Consider the following 23,572-nt stretch of genomic DNA (forward strand, 5'->3'; position numbering starts at 1 on the left):
AGGGGAACAGGGGAGAGCGGTAGGAAGAGAGGTGGATAGGGGGACGAAGGGGCAGAATAAAAATCCTGGACATATATATACACAGGTTGAGTATTCCTTATCCAAAATGCTTGGGACCAGAGGTATTTTGGATATCGGATTTTTCCGTATTTTGGAATAATTGCATACCATAATGAGATATTATGGTGATGGGACCTAAATCTTAGCACAGAATGCATTTATGTTACATATACACCTTATACACACAGCCTGAAGGTCATTTTAGCCAATATTTTTTATAACTTTTTGCATTAAACAAAGTGTGTGTACATTCACATAATTCATTTATGTTTCACATACACCTTATACACACAGCCTGAGGGTCATTTAATACAATATTTTTAATAACTTTGTATATTAAACAACGTTTGTGTACATTGAGCCATCAAAAAACAAAGGTTTCACTATCTCACTCTCACTCAAAAAATTCCGTATTTCGGAATATTCCGTATTTCGGAATATTTGGATATGGGATACTCAACCTGTATATATATATACATATAGTATATACTGTAGGTCACTGATGACCTGATTAGCTTCAGACTGTTCCGCTCACTGACAGTACTTCAAGCCTAAGTTCATCCCGAACGAGCATGAGCCTATGTCAAACACTAAAGAACTCACCCACAATGATTCCCGGCCGTCTATCCATTTCTACTACGTGGGGGTGGACACCCTTGTATGCGGCGTCGCTGACAATCTGTGTGTTCTTTCTTACTTGCTCTGTCACCGGATCATCTACTACCGGGGTGAACCCTCTGCCTTTCGTCTTCTCAAAATCTTCATGATATTTTATCTGAAAAAAATAGACATGAAAAATAGGTCTAAATTTAAGGCTGAAAATGCCATTCAAAATCAAGATGAGGTGTCCCAGTGACGTGATGAGGTGCCCTGGTGACATGATGAGGTGCCCTGGTGACATGGCTGCAATACAGTGCACCGTATATCAAATGAAAACATCTTTAATAACATGTATCTGTAGCTGCACTACCAGGCAGAATACTCAATTGTTTCATCTTCTTTATAAAGCTTGATCGACTTTAAAAAGGTTCTTCTCCCGAAGGGCTTAAATCAATAATAACTGAATCACATTCTATATACTAGGAGCTGTTTCAATATAAATATAAAGATATACGCCAGCAGGATCTTACTAGCAATATAATGTATACACTTGTCTTTCATGCAGTGGATAAGATATAAGTTTTAATTTCACACCAAATAATCTCATGTTCAAGGCAAACAAAGACACCAGTGGCGTATGTCCAGATGAGCGGCTTGTACAGACGTGCAGATAATCACACCGCATGCATCACACTCACACTGTGTCAGGTTCACTTCCATGCAGGTTAATAAAGAGAAAAAAAACACAAAATCATGTTAGACAAAATAGATCTTTATTAGTTATTAACTTCTGTGTGACAAGAACATGACAGTGAGACTGCTTTGGAGAGCATGTGGGTGGCGACTGTAGAACATGGCAGTGAGACTGCTCTGAAGAGCATGTGGGTGGGGACTGTAGAACATGGCAGTGAGACTGCTCCGGAGAGCATGTGGGTGGTGACTGTAGAACATGGCAGTGAGACTGCTCCGGAGAGCATGTGGGTGGTGACTGTAGAACATGGCAGTGAGACTGCTCCGGAGAGCATGTGGATGGTGACTGTAGAACATGGCAGTTAGACTGCTCTGGAGAGCATGTGGGTGGTGACTGTAGAACATGGCAGTGAGACTGTTCCGGAGAGCATGTGGGTGGTGACTGTAGAACATGGCAGTGAGACTGCTCCGGAGAACATGTGGGTGGTTACTGTAGAACATGGCAGTGAGACTGCTCCGGAGAGCATTTGGGTGGTGACTGTAGAACATGGCAGTGAGACTGCTCCGGAGAGCATGTGGGTGGCGACTGTAGAACATGGCAGTGAGACTGCTCCGGAGAGCATGTGGGTGGCGACTGTAGAACATGGCAGTGAGACAGCTCTGGAGAGCATGTGGGTTGTGACTGTAGAACATGGCAGTGAGACTGCTCCGGAGAGCATGTGGGTGGTGACTGTAGAACATGGCAGTGAGACTGCTCTGGAGAGCATGTGGGTGGTGACTGTAGAACATGGCAGTGAGACTGCTCCGGAGAGCATGTGGGTGGTGACTGTAGAACATGGCAGTGAGACTGCTCTGGAGAGCATGTGGGTGGTGACTGTAGAACATGGCAGTGAGACTGCTCCAGAGAGCATGTGGGTGGTGACTGTAGAACATGGCAGTGAGACTGCTCCGGAGAGCATGTGGATGGTGACTGTAGAACATGGCAGTTAGACTGCTCTGGAGAGCATGTGGGTGGTGACTGTAGAACATGGCAGTGAGACTGTTCCGGAGAGCATGTGGGTGGTGACTGTAGAACATGGCAGTGAGACTGCTCCGGAGAGCATGTGGGTGGTGACTGTAGAACATGGCAGTGAGACTGCTCCGGAGAGCATTTGGGTGGTGACTGTAGAACATGGCAGTGAGACTGCTCCGGAGAGCATGTGGGTGGCGACTGTAGAACATGGCAGTGAGACTGCTCCGGAGAGCATGTGGGTGGCGACTGTAGAACATGGCAGTGAGACTGCTCCGGAGAGCATGTGGGTGGCGACTGTAAAACATGGCAGTGAGACTGCTCCGGAGAGCATGTGGGTGGTGACTGTAGAACACGGCAGTGAAACTGCTCCGGAGAGCATGTGGGTGGTGACTGTAGAACATGGCAGTGAGACTGCTCCGGAGAGCATGTGGGTGGTGACTGTAGAACATGGCAGTGAGACTGCTCCGGAGAGCTTGTGGGTGGTAACTGTAGAACACGGCAGTGAGACTGCTCCGGAGAGCTTGTGGGTGGCGACTGTAGTTTCCAGCAATAGGACACACAAATATCAGCAGTGCAAAGCAAACGGCACAATCAGGGAACCCTGAAGCCTCCTACCATGGAAATGTTGTTTTGCGATTCTTTGCAATGCCTCATTTCTGGCGTATCTAGAATTACACTAGGTCTACCTTTCATTTGCTGCGCATCGCTGCTGTACTTTATCTGTGGGAACACAATCAGATATAAAGGAGAACAGAAGAGCAAGCAGTCACACGTTGAAAATCTACATTCATTACTAATATTGTATATCCTATTTTATATATATATATATATATATATATATATATACATACATACATACATATATATATATATATATATATATATATATACATACATATATATATATATATATATACAGGTTGAGTATCCCATATCCAAATATTCCGAAATACGGAATATTCCGAAATACGGACTTTTTTGAGTGAGAGTGAGATAGTGAAACCTTTGTTTCTGATGGCTCAATGTATACAAACTTTGTTTAATACTAAAAGTTATAAAAAATATTGTATTAAATGACCTTCAGGCTGTGTGTATAAGGTGTATATGAAACATAAATGAATTGTGTGAATGTAGACACACTTTGTTTAATGCACAAAGTTACAAAAAATATTGGCTAAAATAACCTTCAGGCTGTGTGTATAAGGTGTATATGTAACATAAATGTATTCTGTGCTTAGACTTGGGTCCCATCACCATGTTATCTCATTATGATATGCAATTATTCCAAAATACGGAAAAATCCCATATCCAAAATACCTCTGGTCCCAAGCGTTTTGGATAAGGGATACTCAACCTGTATATATATATACACAGGAATCCACCGCACTCTCCTATTACCAGGAATGGGGTGCACACACGCACTCTCCACCCCTAGGTTGGGGTGCAGTGGGCTGTGACCACCTGCTCACATATACATATACGGAAAACCCAGCTCTCTCCTCAGTAACCTCATTCACTTCAAAACTTTAATACATAACTAGGTATCTAATAAATCTATGTGAAAAATGTACTGTATGTGATAGAGTAGGACTTGCAGTGAAATGGGGTCCTGTGTTGTAGGCTGCAAGGTTAAATGCAGTTTTTTACACAAAACTATGCTATTTTACTCACGGGCGAACAAAGCTTTTCAGTCGCTCTGTTGATCGGAGAATGATTGACAGGAAGTGGGTGTTTCTGGGTGGTAACTGAGCGTTTTCCGGTAGTGTGCTAAAAAACGCAGGCGTGCCAGCAGAAAACGCAGGAGTGGCTGGAGAAACTGAGGAATGGCTGGCCGGACGCTGGGCGTGTTTGTGACGTCAATTCAGGAACTAAACGGACTGAGATGATCGCAATCTCGGAGTAGGTCTGGAGCTACTCAGAAACTGCAAGGAAATACTTAATAGCAGAATTGCTAATCTTTCATTAGCAATTCTGCTATGCTAAGACACACTCCCAGAGGGCGGCGGCTTTGTGTTTGCATTTCTGCTAAAAGTAGCTAGCGAGCGAACAACTCGGAATGACCACCAGTATGAGCCGAAATTCACATTATAGCACACGGTATGAGCCAAAATTACCATTATAGAGTGACAGAGGGACAGGGAGAGTGACAGCAGGGACAGGGAGAGTGACAGCAGGGACAGGGAGAGTGACAGCAGGGACAGGGACAGTGACAGCAGGGACAGGGAGAGTGACAAAGAGAGGGACAGCAAGGGCATACAGTAGGGACTAGGGAGAGAGAAAGGCAGCAGGGTAAGATTACCTGTTTAGCAGCGGCGGTGGTCTACAGTGCGGTGGATGAGTAGGCTGTGGTAGGCGTGAGGTGGAGGAGGCTGTGGGCCTCAGAGATAGTGCGGAGGAGGAGGCTGTGGGCGTGCAGAGGTCTGAGGGCAGGGCGGCAGAGGAGGCTGGGGGCAGCTGCAGCAGATCTGGGACCAGGCTGGCTTTATTATCCCTGCCGCCGCATCGAGCTCCTGTGACCACAGCGATAATATTTAAAAACTCCGGCAGCCAATCAGCGACAGATTTGAACTAGCAGCGCCGCAGTCACAGGAGCTCGATGCGGCGGCAGGGATAATAAAGCCGGCCTGGTCCCAGATCCGCTGCAGCTGGGAGTCTGGAACCAGGGCTTCCTGTGTCGCGGCGATGGTAGGGGCGGAGGGACGGAGGGCGGACCGGGAGCTCAGCTTCTTTGTCGGCCCTGCAGTTCTCGAAGAAGTGCCGGTATACCATACCGTTGTATACCGGCCCACTTCGAGCACTGGTAGCACGCTGTAATACACATACAGTAATGCCCACAGCAGTAGCACCCCTTATACAATGCCCACAGTAGTAGTGCCCCTTATGCAATGCCCACAATAGTAGTGCCCCTTATGTCCCCAGGACATAAGCAACGGGATGGTGTGAAAATTCCGAAAGCACGGGCGAACGCAAGAAGATTGATAGGAAGAGGTCATTTGTGGGTGCCAACTGACTGTTTTGTTGGAGTGTTCAGTAAAATGAAGGAGGGACTTGGCGTTTGGAAGGAGGGTTTCTGATGTCAGCTCCAGCCCTGATCATCGCAGTGGCTGAGTAAGTCCTGGGCTTAGCAGAGACTGCACAAACTTATGTTTGTGCAGCTCTGCTGCAAATGCGATCACACACCTGCACACACACCATACCCTCCCCCTGTAGGCGACGACTACCTGATTGCAGGGATGCAAAAAACGCACCGATCAGGTCTGAATTACCCCCAATGTCAGATCATGGTCATCAATCAACCGGAATTTCTTCCAGTCCCTAATCAATCCTCATGCGCATCGGGGGTCATTCAGGTGGGGTTGTTCTTCCTACTCTTATTGCACTGATGTGTCATATACAATTGCGATATTATGAGAATATGACAGAAGCTAACCCACCACCCACTGAGATCGCATCTTTTGCGTGCGCCGTTGCAAGACTGCAGAAACACCGGTAACATTGTCGCACATCGGGTCGCCACACAGAGCCTGAATGCCTCTGAAGATGCGCAGGCTGAGCTGCTCTTCCGGGATGTACAGGCATCTCTAGTAGCAAGTGTGATCGCAGCTGCTAATATACACTCAGAAAACGCCGTACGAATGGCCATGGCACACCTGCATTTGCATGACCACTCCCACTGATTCAGATGTGGTTGGAGTTGCTATCACTTCCTTGGAAGCAGCAGTGATAGCGCTGTATGGTGATGCAGCAGGAGGCGTTAATTACAAGCAGACGCCTCCTGCTGCAGTAGTGACCCGACCTGTGTCCTCGAATGCAGCATCGGGTCACTCAATCATTATGCGACTTACGGCGCCTATGGTGCCGCGCAAGCCGCCCGTCACAGAGGATAGAAATCTCGATCTTACCACGGAGATCCCTGACCTCTTCCCACCCCATAAACGATGGTGACACATCTGAGTTTTCACAAACGGAGGCTGCCACCGCCCCCTCCCCACCTCCCGAACGGCAGCAGACTGTCAGTCACACATAAACCCCATCTGGCCGTTTGTACACCCCCCCATACCCTCCTTATTTACAGGTCAGCCAATGACACTTGCCGAACTAATGTTTTCCTGGTTCTTTTTAACCCTTTCCATCTCTGGGGTGAGGCTGACAGCCGTAACCTTTCCAACCTTATCCTTATAATGAACCTGTAGAGAAAAAAGGAAATGAGTATATTTATCAGCACTTTGGCTTCCTTTACCTCAAGCCATCTGGAAATACATATCCCTTATGCAGGGTTGCTTTGAACATCCTACTCTCAATACAGCCTCCCAGGGTGCAGCGCTCATCAGATAAAACATTCTTTCATTTAAAATCACCAACTCAAAGAAAACTATCGCTAGTACTGTAGTTCTAAAACAGTCCTGCCCATTATTTTTATTTACTTTCCCAGATTATGGGTGAAATGAACTAACAGATATCGCCACCCATCGCCGCCCAACGCCACGATGCTAATTGCATATGTACTTACATATGCGATTTGCATTGCGGAGGATAGCTCTTCCAATAAAAGCTGTCCTCCGCGATCCCTCAGCGGCTGCCTGACTTCCGGGTTTCGGGCCCGGGAGTCAGTCTGCGCATGTGCAAAGTGACAGGGGCGGGCGCAGGGCATGCTGGGAGGGATCCGATCCCTTAAACAGCGCTGCGGAGAGAAGCCCATAGGCTTCTATGGGGTATTGCCATCAAAAGCTGCCGAACCCTTCCGCGACGCTGACCCGGTGGCTTGGGTTTAGTACATTCCGAAAAATGCGGTAAACGTGAGTTTACCGCATTTTCCGTTTAGTACATCCCACCCTATTTATCAGTACCAGCAGAACAGAGAAATATTTGACGCTGCTACAGAAAATCTTAACGGTCACTGGAACGTGTGACACTGGGCTCTTGCCGTGCTGAAATGCTCCTGGTTCCTCTTAGAACGTTCCATTTCCGGAGTCACGCTGACCGGTGTCGGTTTGCTCAGGGGCTCTTTATACTGGACCTATTAATGGTAAAGGAACCAAATCATTACACTTCTATAAAGGAGTGATTTTTGCAATAACGTCAATCAAGGAGGCATGCCCTCACATTGCTTATGTTTTTCTGGATCTCTTTAACCCTCTTGTTTTCTGGGAGGTCAGGAATTGCTGTGGCAGGTCCAATATCTTCTTTATACTTCACCTGCAATAAACCACGGTCAATGGAGCACGTAAAATAAAATAAAATTATTAGACATGGCAATAAAACTCTACTTTGGTATACATGTGGAGTATACTTTATTGTACACCATGCAAGTCGGACAACTTATATTTCACAGCATGCGACAACATGTCAATGGCTGCAGCGGTTCAATGATAAAATGTTTGTAAACGCATCACTACTCAATGAGACATTGGGACTGGCTCTATGACATACGCAATTGGCAGTGCGGATGGACCTAGTGGATCTCGGCAGAATGAGCATGCGCCAAAGACAGAAATCAGCGACCGCGCTGAATCAGACATAAGCACACAGACAGAGTTCGCTAGTGTCCTTTGGCAGACCCCACTTTCAGTGAAACGGGGATATCTAGATTCTAGGCGGCGAATGCATAGATCTGGGTTTTACTCTTTTAACCATCAGCAAAGCTGGAACAATCTGACTGCAAAATCTTGTGCTGGATGCATGTCTTCAGGGGGCCCATTATTGGAGTACTCCTTTCCAATCATATGTGTACTACTGTACATAGGGGCTGATGCGGAGGTGAACGCAATTGTGGCATCGGGCGCAAGTGGACAATGTTTGCACACTGATTCATGCAATTTCTGGGGGTGGCTAGCAAGGCGCAGGTGTGTTGCCGCCAGCGTTTTGCTGCATTCTGCACCTCCATAAGGCTGCTGCAATATTCACTGGTGCAACCGAGAGTGTGCCTGTGTATGCACAGCGGCAGATTAGCTCTCAGTCATTGGGGCATGTCGGTAGGCAGCTTATTGGCTGCAGCATTAGCATAAAGACGCAGTTCATGAAACAAACAAATCCCATTTACTGCAGTTACTTACCGCACTGATATTATTCTGCGTCATTTTAACTCTTTCCATCTCTGGTGTCTCTCTCACGGCGGTGCCAGACCCTAATCCTTTCTTATAAAACACCTGATGGCAAAAATAACATGCCAAATTGTTTTTGTATTCAGTGTTCACATATTAAAACAGAAATATAAGATTGGGTTTAACTTAGCTCAGTGGTTCTTATTCATTTTTCATTTTAAAACCCTCTGGCAGTGCATTTATGTTATTTGTATTACAAGATTTGCAAAGCAACACATTTGTAATGAATAGAATTGCCATGAGATAAAATGTTTAGGCATGGCTCTATATAAAAGCAATATATGCGTCATAAACAAGGTTTTAAAAAAATGACTTATGAATACAATGAATTGTACAGATAGATAGATAGATAGATAGATAGATGATAGATAGATAGATAGATAGATAGATAGATAGATAGATAGATAGATAGATAGATAGATAGATAGGACAGACACAATTAATTGTAATCAGTGATCGGCCCGATTACTGCACAACACTATGTATCCCACTTTATTTTCTGATTTAGCATACAATGTATCTGCCACTGCTGATAGACAGCAGAGATCTTAAGCTGGGTACACACTGTCCGATATACTGCCAATATATCACGGGTGCGTCAGCGGGTGTGTACCAGCGATATGTCTGTGAATGACGCCGTTCATAGATACATATCGTTGTGGCTATGAAGCACAGCTGATACAGTATATCTTCAGATATATAGGCGCATTGTGCTGTGTCACCGCCCGTATCCTTGCTGCAGAGGTTGCCAGTGACTGACATCACACATGTAAATGCCCACCCAGTTGTGATGTCAGACACAACACATTGGGCAGACAATTAGTAAGTGTGTATGCACGTACCAATCATCAGATATGTCAGCAGATCAGCTGGACGGCCGATCTATCATCCTAGTGTGTACCCAGCATAAGTCATATTTCCCTGGCAGCTACATAGGCGTGCCTACTCACATCAAAGTCCCTTATGACATTGAGAAATTTCTTCCGATCAGTGGCAGTTTTCCCGGAGACAATTACCAGCCACAAGTTGGGTGGGGACATGAAGCGAATTGAACCATCAAGCCCAGGGCCCTATCTAGGGGTGTTCAAATGGTGCTGCCACCCTGGGATGCAGGACATTGGGGGTCACTGTCCTACTGCACCTGCATTTGGCTTTCAAGGTGCCTGCGAAGGCACCATGCAAAACTGCTTGGATGCTCCGGTCACCAATCCTGCTGCCGGGGTATCTACATGACACTCCAGGTTGTGCTCTTCTTCTTGGAGTTGGGGGTGGGGTCTATCACAGGCGATAGAATGATCCTGTTACGGCGTTGATCAAGCATTGTCAATTTTATGAAACACTTATTGTCAGATTACTAAGGTGGGTGGGGCTTAATGACACAGCTGCCACACCTATTTGATAATAAGAATAATACCATCAATTATAACCCATCGCCTCTTTTTCTACCTCGACTCTAGCATTACCCAAAAGCCAGGGAGGAAATGCAGGTTTAGAGGAAGGGGTTACAATGCATCACGATCTGTATGGGGAAGCAGATGCAAACTCGGACTGACATACTCACAGAACTTATGCTTTTTTGAGCATTCCTAACTCTCTCTATTTCAGGGGTATCTGCTATAGAAGAATACATAGAGAGCATTTTCTCTGCTTCGTCCTTGTATCTTTTCTGTAAAAATATAAATAATGATTGAGCAATCAGAAGTAGAAAATACCTTAAATTACTTAAGCCCAGCAACCCAAAATAAGGTTCTCCACCAATGATGAAATAAACCAAATGTATTTCTTATATTTCTCTGACGTCCTAGTGGATGCTGGGACTTCCGTAAGGACCATGGGGAATAGCGGCTCCGCAGGAGACTGGGCACAAAAGTAAAAGCTTTAGACTAGCTGGTGTGCACTGGCTCCTCCCCCTATGACCCTCCTCCAAGCCTCAGTTAGATTTCTGTGCCCGAACGAGAAGGGTGCATGCTAGGTGGCTCTCCTGAGCTGCTTAGAAGTAAAAGTTTAAATAGGTTTTTTATTTTCAGTGAGTCCTGCTGGCAACAGGCTCACTGCATCGTGGGACTAAGGGGAGAAGAAGCGAACTCACCTGCGTGCAGAGTGGATTGGGCTTCTTGGCTACTGGACATTAGCTCCAGAGGGACGATCACAGGTTCAGCCTGGTTGGGTCCCGGAGCCGCGCCGCCGGCCCCCTTACAGAGCCAGAAGAGCGAAGAGGTCCGGAGAAATCGGCGGCAGAAGACGTTCCTGTCTTCAGATAAGGTAGCGCACAGCACTGCAGCTGTGCGCCATTGCTCTCAGCACACTTCACACTCCGGTCACTGAGGGTGCAGGGCGCTGGGGGGGAGCGCCCTGAGACGCAATAAAACACTATAAAAACCTTATATGGCTAAAGAAATGCATCACATATAGCTCCTGGGCTATATGGATGCATTTAACCCCTGCCAGTTTTCCTGAAAAAAGCGGGAGAAAAGGCCGCCGTGAAGGGGGCGGAGCCTTTCTCCTCAGCACACAAGCGCCATTTTCTTTCACAGCTCCGCTGGAAGGACGGCTCCCTGACTCTCCCCTGCAGTCCTGCTACAAGAATCAGGGTAAAACAAGAGAGGGGGGGCACTATTGGCAGCTAATATAAAACAGCAGCTATAAAGGGAGTAACACTTACATAAGGTTATCCCTGTATATATATAGCGCTCTGGTGTGTGCTGGCAAACTCTCCCTCTGTCTCCCCAAAGGGCTCGTGGGGTCCTGTCCTCTTTCAGAGCATTCCCTGTGTGTGTGCTGGGTGTCGGTACGATTGTGTCGACATGTATGAGGAGGAAAATGATGTGGAAGCAGAGCAATTGCCTGTGTTAGTGATGTCACCCCCTAGGGAGTCGACACCTGACTGGATGGTCGTATTTAAAGAATTACGTGACAGTGTCAGCACTTTGCAAAAAACTGTTGACGACATGAGACAGCCGGCAAATCAATTAGTGCCTGTTCAGGCGTCTCAGACACCGTCGGGGGCGCTAAAACGCCCGTTACCTCAGATGGTCGACACAGACCCAGACACGGATACTGAATCCAGTGTCGACGGTGAGGAGACAAACGTAATGTCCAGTAGGGCCACACGTTACATGATCACGGCAATGAAGGAGGCATTGAATATTTCTGACACTACAAGTACCACAAAAAAGGGTATTATGTGGGGTGTGAAAAAACTACCAGTAGTTTTTCCTGAATCAGATGAATTAAATGAGGTGTGTGATAAAGCGTGGTTTTCCCCCGATAAAAAACTGCTGATTTCTAATAAATTATTGGCACTATACCCTTTCCCGCCAGAGGTTAGGGCACGTTGGGAAACACCTCCTAGGGTAGATAAGGCGCTCACACGCTTATCAAAACAAGTGGCGTTACCGTCTCCCGATACGGCCGCCCTTAAGGAACCAGCTGATAGAAGGCTGGAAAATATCCTAAAAGGTATATACACACATACTGGTGTTATACTGCGACCAGCAATCGCCTCAGCCTGGATGTGCAGCGCTGGAGTGGCCTGGTCGGATTCCCTGACTGAAAATATTGATACCCTGGATAGGGACAGTATATTATTAACTATAGAGCATTTAAAGGATGCATTACTATATAGGCGAGATGCACAGAGGGATATTTGCACCCTGGCATCTAGAGTGAGTGCGATGTCCATTTCTGCCAGAAGAGCGTTATGGACGCGACAGTGGTCAGGTGATGCGGATTCCAAACGACATATGGAAGTATTGCCGTATAAAGGGGAGGAGTTATTTGGGGTCGGTCTATCGGACCTGGTGGCCACGGCAACGGCTGAAAAATCCACCTTTTTACCCCAGGTCACCTCTCAGCAGAAAAAGACACCGTCTTTTCAAACTCAGTCCTTTCGTTCCCATAAGGGCAAGCGGGCAAAAGGCCACTCATTTCTGCCCCGGGGCAGAGGAAGGGGAAAAAGACTGCACCAGGCAGCCTCTTCCCAGGAGCAGAAGCCCTCCCCCGCTTCTGCCAAGTCTTCAGCATGACGCTGGGGCTCTACAAGCGGACTCAGGCACGGTGGGGGGCCGTCTCAAGAATTTCAGCGCGCAGTGGGCTCACTCGCAAGTGGACCCCTGGATCCTGCAGGTAGTATCACAGGGGTACAAATTGGAATTCGAGACGTCTCCCCCTCGCCGGTTCCTGAAGTCTGCTCTACCAACGTCTCCCTCCGACAGGGAGGCGGTAGTGGAAGCTATTCACAAGCTGTATTCCCAGCAGGTGATAATCAAGGTACCCCTCCTACAACAGGGAAAGGGGTATTATTCCACGCTGTTTGTGGTACCGAAGCCGGACGGCTCGGTGAGACCAATTTTAAATCTGAAATCCTTGAACACTTACATAAAAAGGTTCAAATTCAAGATGGAGTCACTCAGAGCAGTGATAGCGAACCTGGAAGAAGGGGACTATATGGTATCTCTAGACATCAAAGATGCTTATCTCCATGTCCCAATCTACCCTTCTCACCAAGGGTACCTCAGGTTTGTGGTACAAAACTGTCATTATCAGTTTCAGACGCTGCCGTTTGGATTGTCCACGGCACCACGGGTCTTTACCAAGGTAATGGCCGAAATGATGATTCTTCTTCGAAGAAAAGGCGTCTTAATTATCCCTTACTTGGACGATCTCCTGATAAGGGCAAGGTCCAGGGAACAGTTAGAGGTCGGAGTAGCACTATCTCAGGTAGTGCTACGTCAGCACGGGTGGATCCTAAATATCCCAAAATCACAGCTGATTCCAACAACACGTCTACTGTTCCTGGGGATGATTCTGGACACAGTCCAGAAAAAGGTGTTTCTCCCGGAGGAGAAGGCCAGGGAGTTATCCGAGCTAGTCAGGAAACTCCTAAAACCAGGCCAAGTGTCAGTGCATCAATGCACGAGAGTCCTGGGAAAAATGGTGGCTTCTTACGAAGCGATTCCATTCGGAAGATTCCATGCAAGAACTTTTCAGTGGGATCTGCTGGACAAATGGACCGGATCGTATCTTCAGATGCATCAGCGGATAACCCTATCTCCAAGGACAAGGGTGTCTCTCCTGTGGTGGTTACAGAGTGCTCATCTTCTAGAGGGCCGCAGATTCGGCATTCAGGATTGGATGCTGGTGACCACCGATGCCAGCCTGAGAGGCTGGGGAGCAGTCACACAGGGAAGAAATTTCCAGGGCTTGTGGTCAAGCATGGAAACGTCTCTTCACATAAATATCATGGAACTAAGGGCCATTTTAAATGCCCTAAGTCAAGCAAGGCCTCTGCTTCAGGGTCAGTCGGTATTGATCCAATCGGACAACATCACGGCAGTCGCCCACGTCAACAGACAGGGCGGCACAAGAAGCAGGAGGGCAATGGCAGAAGCTGCAAGGATTCTTCGCTGGGCGGAAAATCATGTGGTGGCACTGTCAGCAGTGTTCATTCCGGGAGTGGACAACTGGGAAGCAGACTTCCTCAGCAGACACGACCTCCACCCGGGGGAGTGGGGACTTCACCCAGAAGTCTTTCAAGTGATTGTAAACCATTGGGAAAAACCAAAGGTGGACATGATGGCGTCCCGTCTCAACAAAAAACTGGACAGATATTGCGCCAGGTCAAGGGACCCTCAGGCGATAGCGGTGGACGCTCTGGTAACACCGTGGGTGTACCAGTCGGTGTATGTGTTCCCTCCTCTGCCTCTCATACCAAAAGTACTGAGAATCATAAGAAGGAGAGGAGTAAAGACTATACTCGTGGCTCCGGATTGGCCAAGAAGAACTTGGTACCCGGAACTGCAAGAGATGCTCACGGAGGACCCGTGGCCTCTACCTCTAAGAAAGGACCTGCTCCAGCAGGGACCTTGTCTGTTCCAAGACTTACCGCGGCTGCGTTTGACGGCATGGCGGTTGAACGCCGGATCCTGATGGAAAAAGGCATTCCAGATGAAGTCATCCCTACCCTGATCAAAGCCAGGAAGGATGTAACCGCGAAACATTATCACCGCATTTGGCGAAAATATGTTGCCTGGTGTGAGGCCAAGAAGGCCCCCACAGAGGAATTTCAACTGGGTCGTTTCCTGCATTTCCTGCAAGCAGGACTGTCTATGGGCCTAAAATTAGGATCCATTAAGGTTCAAATTTCGGCCCTGTCGATCTTCTTCCAGAAAGAACTGGCTTCAGTGCCTGAAGTTCAGACGTTTGTCAAGGGGGTACTGCAAATACAGCCTCCTTTTGTGCCACCAGTGGCACCTTGGGATCTCAATGTAGTTTTAGGGTTCCTAAAATCACATTGGTTTGAACCACTCACCACTGTGGAATTAAAATATCTCACATGGAAGGTGGTCATGCTGTTAGCTCTGGCGTCAGCCAGGCGTGTCTCAGAATTGGCGGCTTTGTCATATAAAAGCCCTTACCTAATTTTTCATTCAGACAGGGCAGAATTGAGGACTCGTCCTCAATTTCTCCCTAAGGTGGTTTCAGCGTTTCACATGAACCAACCTATTGTGGTGCCTGCGGCTACTAGGGACTTGGAGGACTCCAAGTTGTTGGACGTAGTCAGGGCCCTGAAAATATATGTTTCCAGGACGGCTGGAGTCAGAAAATCTGACTCGCTGTTTATCCTGTATGCACCCAACAAGCTGGGTGCTCCTGCTTCTAAGCAGACGATTGCTCGTTGGATTTGTAGTACAATTCAGCTTGCACATTCTGTGGCAGGACTGCCACAGCCAAAATCTGTTAAAGCCCATTCCACAAGGAAAGTGGGCTCATCTTGGGCGGCTGCCCGAGGGGTCTCGGCTTTACAACTTTGCCGAGCAGCTACTTGGTCAGGGGCAAACACGTTTGCAAAATTTTACAAATTCGATACCCTGGCTGAGGAGGACCTGGAGTTCTCTCATTCGGTGCTGCAGAGTCATCCGCACTCTCCCGCCCGTTTGGGAGCTTTGGTATAATCCCCATGGTCCTTACGGAAGTCCCAGCATCCACTAGGACGTCAGAGAAAATAAGAATTTACTTACCGATAATTCTATTTCTCATAGTCCGTAGTGGATGCTGGGCGCCCATCCCAAGTGCGGATTGTCTGCAATACTTGTATATAGTTATTGTTACAAAAAAATCGGGTTGTTTATTGTTGTGAGCCATCTTTTCAGAGGCTCCTACATTTATCATACTGTTAACTGGGTTCAGATCACAGGTTGTACAGTGTGATTGGTGTGGCTGGTATGAGTCTTACCCGGGATTCAAAATCCTTCCTTATTATGTACGCTCGTCCGGGCACAGTATCCTAACTGAGGCTTGGAGGAGGGTCATAGGGGGAGGAGCCAGTGCACACCAGCTAGTCTAAAGCTTTTACATTTGTGCCCAGTCTCCTGCGGAGCCGCTATTCCCCATGGTCCTTACGGAAGTCCCAGCATCCACTACGGACTATGAGAAATAGAATTATCGGTAAGTAAATTCTTATTATTTGTACAGCATTCTTCTCCTGAAACAGCATAGCCTAGCAGGGCAGACTGTAATCAGGGAAACAGTGACGATTAGGAAGAGTCAATTATTGTGTTCCACTTTCAAAACAAGTGATGAATGAAGCAAGGAGACAGCTGGAGATATTTTCAAGCTATGAACTCAGGATAATATTCAAGTGGTGAATTCAGGAGATCAGATTACTGGGGAATGCCATTAACACCTGATGTAACCTTACATATTACCACTATGCGGGATATTACGGTAGGAATACCTCACTTACAGTATATTTCTTCCTGCCCCATAGAGGAGCAAGTAAAAATAAGCAAGGCATCAGCTACTGTCATAACCGGAATTGCCTACAGGCATACACCACACAGAGAGGAACCTCTCAGCAACCCGTAATAGACAACACCTTACACTCCAAGTTATTAGAGCATGACCTAGGCTTACGACGAGTCAGAAATTACACCCATGGAGAGACTGTTTCAATGTGTTGGAGCTCAGCTGTGTAAAAAGGGTTTTCTGCTCAGAATGTGATCAGCTATAGAGGTACTCATTTTCTAGACACGAGTAATCCAATAAAAGTGTCTGTGGGTCTGATCCATATTTGTAAGTAAAGCAAATGATAAAGCAACTGGGCAAAACCATGTTGCACTGCAGGTGGGGCAGATGTAAGGGATGCGGTCATGTGACCGCCACTTAGGATCCAGACGGTCACCATGCTGATTTCGGGATCCTGAGCGATAATACACCCGACAATCGGCATGCTGACTAACAGGGACTATTCCCACTTGTGGATGTCCACAACACCCATAGAGTGGGAATAGAACCTGTGTCAAGTGCAGTGAGCCACCGAGCCCGCAAGAGGTTCTGATGCGCTCGCCCCCCCTGCTGGCATTCTACGGTCAGGATACCAGGGTCGGTAAGCTGACCTCCAGGATCCCCACCGTCGGTCTCACAGCCCCAACCCAGATATAACATGTGCAGAGAGAGTTAGATTTGGGTGGGTTATATGGTCTCTGTGCAGGGTAAATACTGGCTGCTTTATTTTTACACTGCAATTTATATTTTCTGGTGGAACACACCCCACCCAAATCTAAATCTCTCTGCACATGACATGTTACATCTGCCCCACCAGCAGTGCAACATGGTTTTGCCCAGTTGCTTGATAATTTGCTTTACTTACAAACATGAATCAGGCCCTTTCTCCCAATAACACAATTACATATGGACCTAAGACACCTGAAAGCCTCAGGAAACTTGTATACATTTTTTTTAATACTATTGTAAAATACTAAGTAATCAAAACTGCCAGCGTTACTTACCTGACTTGCAATCTCAGAGGCTCTCTTAGCTCTTTGCACCTCTGGGATATCTGGTCCCACCTGCATTCCTTTCCCTTTGATTTCAATCTCTAGGTCTTTCTTATATCCTTTCTACAAATAAAATATTAATCAGTATCTTTTATTTTTTATATTAGTACATTTTAAACATAAACTAAGGTTCTAACACAATTTAATGTACAATGCCACAGGGGCACTAATTTATGAAGTGCAAAATAGCTGCTCCTCTTTGCTGGTGCTGGAAATGCAGTTTGCACCTGTACCTCAATTTACAAGGCAGATTGGAGGCATAAGGAGTAATAAGGACATTACTTAGTTGCTAAGTATAGAGCAGACACATCGGTTTACCTAGTTTTATGGAGCTTTGGGGGTATATGCAATTGCGGTTGAATTCCGGATGGAATTTGACCGTTTTTGGATTCGACACAATTCGACAGCCGAAACTCTCCCGCCGGGACCCGAATTCGACATATTCAATAAATAACGGATTCGACAGTCCCGCTGTCGAAAAACGGACCAATTGACGAATAGTGGGCGGCCTGGATTCGACTTCATGGACGGCACAAAAGTGTTAAAAAAATCCTGAAAACAAATGCGTGGGGTCCCCCCTCCTAAGCATAACCAGCCTCGGGCTATTTGAGCCGGTCCTGGTTGTAAAAATACGGGGGGGGGGGGGGGAATTACAGGGGTTCCCCCGTATTTTAACAACCAGCACCAGGCTCTGCGTCCGGTCCTGGTGCCAAAAATACGGGGGACAAAAGACGTAGGGGTCCCCTGTATTTTTCACACCAGCACCGAGCTCCACTAGCCAGAGAGATAATGCCACAGCCGGGGGACACTTTTACATTGGTCCCTGCGGCCGTGGCATTAAATTCCCAACTAGTCACCCCTGGCCGGGGTACCCTGGATGAGTGGGGACCCCTTAAATCAAGGGGTCTCCCCCCCTCGAGCCACCCAAGGGCCAGGGGTGAAGCCCGAGGCTGTCAGAGTGTAAAATGAAAGAATATTGTTTTTTTTTGTAGAAGAACTACAAGTCCCAGCAAGCCTCACCCACAAGCTGGTACTTGGAGAACCACAAGTACCAGCATGCGGGGGGAAACGGGCCCGCTGGTACCTGTAGTTCTACTACAAAAAAAAAGAGTTTTATGGTAAGAACTTACCTTTGTTAAAACTCTTTCTGCGAGGTACACTGGGCTCCACAAGTAAAGACATAGGGGTGTAGAGCAGGATCTTGATCCGAGGCTGAAAAGCTTTGACTGTTCCCAGAATGCATAGCGCCGCCTCCTCTATAACCCCGCTTCCCTGCACAGGAGCTCAGTTTTTAGTTAACCAGCCCAATGCAGTAGCAGGAAAAGAGACGACAACGGTTAGTAGCCACATACACCACACTCTCACGACAGGAGAAGTGTCAGCGGCTAATGCCATAACAACCCAAAGAAACTAAGTGCATCAGGGTGGGTGCCTTGTGGAGCCCAGTGTACCTCGCAGAAAGAGTTTTAACAAAAGTAAGTTCTTACCATAAAACTCGTTTTCTGCTGCGGGGTACACTGGGCTCCACAAGGAAAGACATAGGGGATGTCCTAAAGCAGTTCCTTATGGGAGGGGACGCACTGTAGCGGGCACAAGAACCCGGCGTCCAAAGGAAGCATCCCGGGAAGCGGCAGTATCGAAGGCATAGAACCTTGTGAACGTGTTCACGGAGGACCACATAGCGGCCTTGCACAATTGTTCAAGGGTCGCACCACGGTGGGCCGCCCAAGAAGGTCCAACAGACCGAGTAGAATGGGCCGTAATGTGAGCAGGAGCTGAGAGACCAGCCCTCACATAAGCATGTGCAATCACCATTCTAATCCATCTGGCCAAAGATTGCTTGTGAGCAGGCCAGCCCCGTTTGTGAAATCCAAACAGCACAAAGAGAGAATCCGATTTCCTAATAGAAGCAGTTCTCTTCACATAGATACGGAGAGCCCGTACCACATCCAAAGACCGCTCTTTGGGAGACAGATCAGGAGAAACAAGTGCCGGAACCACAATCTCCTGGTTAAGGTGGAACGAAGAAACCACCTTTGGTAAATATCCGGGACGAGTCCTAAAAACCGCCCAGTCCCGGTGAAATATCAGATATGGGGAACTACAGGACAAAGCACCCAAATCCGACACTCTCCTAGCTGAAGCAATAGCCAGCAGAAACACCACGTTAAGGGAAAGCCACTTAAGATCAGCTGAACCAAGAGTTTCAAACGGAGACTCTTGTAGCACCTCCAAAACCACCGACAAGTCCCAGGGAGCCACAGGCGGGACATAGGGAGGTTGGATACGCAACACACCCTGAGTAAAGGTATGCACATCAGGTAAGGTTGAAATTTTTCTCTGAAACCAAACCGACAAGGCAGATATTTGAACCTTGAGGGAGGCCAGACGCAGGTCTAAGTCCAGCAGGGACGTGCAGTCAGGGGAGGCAGGGGAGGCAGTGCCTCCCCTGTCATTAATGATTAAGATAATACAAAGAAGATGCATATGACACATATTCTGTGTCATATGTATCCTCTTAATATTATTCTGATCATTGCTCCCCTCCTTATGTGTTTGGGAGGCACCGATCGTGGTGCCTCCCGTTGTCTCTGCGGAAAGGTATGGGAGCGGGGGGCGGGCACTAGCCATGGGCAGTAAAAGCCATTTGAAAATATATGGGAAAGCGGCACCATTAGAGGTGCCGCTTTCATACGGGGACGTGCTTTCAACCTATGAAAGCACGTCCGTGTCAGTGAGGCCACAGTGATTGGCCAGCGGATCCGTCACTGGATCCGCTGTCAATCACTGTGTGGACGACGCTGGCGGAGGAGGTGCGGCGGTGGGGCGGGCGGCGGGATGCGTCGGTGGTGCGGGCGGCGGTGGAGCGGGCGGCGGGTTGCGGCGGCGCTGGGTGCGGCGGAGGATGACCTTTAGCCTGCAGAGTTTGGCAGCGGAGCGGTACCAGTTTCAAAAATGGCGCCTCAGCGTCATTTTTGAAATTCAAGATGACCGCCGCGAGCCAATCACGGCCCGCCGCGTCATCGCCCCGCCCCCTCCGGCTGACTTATATAAGTCAGCGCGAGGCAGAGGAGCGTCAGTCCGACGGCGGAGGTGGAGCTGTGAAGAGCTCCTGAAGAAAGAAGACGGCCGGAAGTCCTGGATGGGTGGCGGCTATGCAAAAGAGCTTAGTAGCCGCCGCCCACCAGGTGAAGACGCTGGAAGCCCTGGGGAGGTGGCGCCCCCCCAGGTGAAGAGACGCAGGAAGCCCTGGGAAGGCGGCGGCCACGCAAAAGAGCTTAAAGGCCGCCGCCCCCAGGTGAAGGTCCAGTTTAATAAAACTTATTTTTAAGGGGCGTGGCCTGGCCGTTCTGGGAAATAGACGTGCTCTGATCTGCTCCTGCAGCCATAGCCCTTAAAAAAAAAAGCTTTTTTCCCCTCCTGCTTTTACCTGGACGTCCCTGATTGTTCCCTGTGACCCCCCTGAATTGCTGCTGTCGCTGAGGGGGACCCGCGGAATCGGGGAGTGCTTTTAAGCACTCCCGCGGGTTGCGGCCTTCCCCCAGCGTGAAGCCAGGGCCTCAAGTTTGGAGACGGCCCGGGACGGACATCCGGAAGCGGGACCTACTGCCAACTGCACCCCACAGGCATCGCCGCTACCCCGCCAAGCCGCCCCGTCCGGGTCCCCTGCACCCTCGTCCGGAAGCTGGGTGCTGGCTCTGGACGTGAAGGAGAAGTCGCGTGGAGACCGGAGCCTGTGAAGCGACCCTCTCACCTGCTGCCTTCTGGAGCCGCCGGCCGCGTCTGCATCACGACACCTCCTGCCTCTCCCCGGGAGCCGCCTACGTCCTGCTTCTTCCCGCTGCGGACGCCGGAGCTCTGCAGACAGGCGCCGCAGGTGAGCCAGCAAGCTCCGGAGCGCGGGCATCAATACTGGGGGCACCTACTCACACAGGTGGGGCAAAACTGAGGGCTCCCCCGGCTGCAGGGCTCTGCAGGTGTGTCTCAGAGACCTGGGGGTTCACTGAAGACCAGAGCGCTCTCAGCAAGACAGATCTTCCTCTCTTTCACATTGTCCTGTAATACTCCCCCCCCCCCCCCCCCCGTCAATCAGCTTGGTGAATTGGTAAGCCCTGAAACCCTTTGTGACAGCCCCCCGTCGCAGGTGCCAATTCCTCACCTGCTGCCTAGCTGACTACATATTTGCACCTGGCTCTTGCTCCTAACGTTCGGTGGAGGTCAGGGTACCTACCTCCCTACCGCTGAGGGGAGCTACATAGGACTTGCTCCTGTCACTATGAGAAATTCTCCCCGCTTTGTGAAAACTACCGTCGCCTTAGATTCCTGAGCTACGGGCCCGCACTGCTTCACTACAAGTGCCCCTCAATACCTGGGAACTTCCACGAGATACTACATATTGCTTGGTGCGTCACTTTGACCCTCCCTCTCCGATAGCGGTGCACTATATTACTGGACTCTTCTTCATTTACATACCCCCGGGCGTCTGCCTTCGGGTCACAGACGAGATGTGAGCGCGGCTGATCTCCACCGGCTATGCTGTCTAATTAATAGGGGAATGTATCCCCCGTCATCCTTCTAAGAATATGGTGTTGTCCTTTTGAAATGGTCCTTTCATTTACCCCTTTCTGATGGCCAGAAGCAAGAAAAATCAACAGGGAAAACCCGCCCGATCTACACGTAGCACTACATCTCAATCGAATCTCCGATCCTACCTGTCCATAGCGTCTGCTGTGGATCCCCCTCCCACGGCGCCTGACACAGGTATTACCCCACCCATAATGGCTTCCTCTCCCCCGTCTGGGGATATACGGGCACATATGTCCCAGCTGCAGGGTGAAATTGGGGAAATCCTGACCCATGTCCGCTCCCTTCCTTCTAAACAAGACATGCAAGCTCTGGAATGCCGACTGCAGGACTCTATTCAGACCCAGATCTCGTCGGTACAATCTGACATAAAACACTTGGGATCCAGAATTGTCTCCCTAGAGGAGGAAAGAGACACAGTGGAAGACCAATTACTCCAGCTTCGTGACACGGTTGCTCAACAGGGGTCGGACATGGAACTGATGCAGAATAAATTAGACGACTTGGACAACAGAGGCCGTCGAAATAATATTAGAGTCCGGGGCCTCCCTGAAGAGGTTTCCTCAACCGGCCTTGTTGACGCTCTAACTAAAATATTCGGTGAAATTCTGGGCCTGGACCCCTCTGACTCGATTGAATTTGACCGAGCTCATAGAGCCCTCAGACCTAAAGGACCAGCTTCTGAACGCCCGAGAGACGTCATCTGTAGACTCCATTATTTCTCACAGAAAGAGGAGATTCTCCGCAAGGTACGAGCCCTGGAAGGTGTTGATTTTAATGGTACTCGGATCCAAATTTTCCAAGACCTCTCCTGGCGCACGCTCCAACAGCGGATAAGGTCCTCTCTCTCCAATCCCCAGTGGATTTGCCTGGATTTTGCTCTGCTTTGGGACTAGATGATATTTCCCTTCCTGATTGGCGAGCTTTCACTCTCCCCACCCTGGCCCCTACCAATCCGACCAGAAGAGAGAGGTGGCACAAAGTCCAAAATCCAAAAAGGAAATCCAAGGGCGAAGAACCTCCCCACTTGATGGAGGCCACTTGATGGGAGTGCGGCTGAGGGACTCTGTTAGTCCTTTTTCCAGTTTTGATCCTACTGGCTCCCGGGACGAGCCTGTGGATGGTCCCCCCTGTGAGATTTATTTGCTTCGTTTCTCTGTTGTTCCTATTGTATGACTTCGAATTTGCGATGTCCCTCTCCCTCCCCCCCCCCTCCCTTTTTTTTTTTTTCCTTCTTCTTCCCCCCTTCCTCACCTCCTCTCCCCTCAGTCACCCTAAGAGCTTGACTATATTTATATCCTGTATTTCATCTTTGTATCATGCCATAGCTGTCAATTATCACTTTGTCTTTAGACTTAGGATTTTACTTTGACACATTTACTTTATGCAGTTCTGACCCTTAATTGGCGCCGATCGACCACCTTCCCCTCCCCCCCCCCCCCCCCCCACATATTTTTTTTTTCCTTCTCTTTTCCCCTCCCTCTCCCCGGAAGGACCCTTCCCATTATTATTATTATTAGTTTTGCTATTACTGTTGTTATTTATGTTACTGTTCCTGAAATGCACAACCAACACCGGTTACCTTTGTTGCTTACGCTCAACTTGAATTAACTGATTATAGGATGACAAGGCTGCGGCCCCCTAATATACCCCCTACCGCTATGGTTTTCCCGAGACAGGGGCACCCT

General features: G+C 48.5%; 1 protein-coding gene across 7 annotated transcripts in view; it reads right to left on the bottom strand.

Annotated features, from left to right (window-relative positions):
- Window positions 1-23,572, bottom strand: part of NEBL (nebulette) — a 463,458-nt gene that overhangs the window by 31,086 nt on the left and 408,800 nt on the right. For 3 of the 7 annotated variants that reach the window (XM_063921562.1, XM_063921561.1, XM_063921560.1), the window contains exons 24-30: window positions 17,253-17,363; window positions 10,025-10,129; window positions 8,416-8,508; window positions 7,466-7,558; window positions 7,287-7,379; window positions 6,457-6,549; window positions 664-835 (exon numbers count right to left, since the gene is read on the bottom strand). In XM_063921562.1, coding sequence (XP_063777632.1) covers window positions 664-835; window positions 6,457-6,549; window positions 7,287-7,379; window positions 7,466-7,558; window positions 8,416-8,508; window positions 10,025-10,129; window positions 17,253-17,363 — 760 coding nt within the window. Of the gene's footprint in view, window positions 1-663; window positions 836-2,977; window positions 3,083-6,456; window positions 6,550-7,286; window positions 7,380-7,465; window positions 7,559-8,415; window positions 8,509-9,699; window positions 9,719-10,024; window positions 10,130-17,252; window positions 17,364-23,572 lie in introns of all 7 variants that reach the window. The other 4 variants (XM_063921563.1, XM_063921564.1, XM_063921566.1 and 1 more) reach the window with 3 other exon arrangements.

The sequence above is a fragment of the Pseudophryne corroboree genome, chromosome 5, assembly GCF_028390025.1.
Source record: "Pseudophryne corroboree isolate aPseCor3 chromosome 5, aPseCor3.hap2, whole genome shotgun sequence".
In the NCBI taxonomy this organism is placed as follows: domain Eukaryota; kingdom Metazoa; phylum Chordata; class Amphibia; order Anura; family Myobatrachidae; genus Pseudophryne; species Pseudophryne corroboree.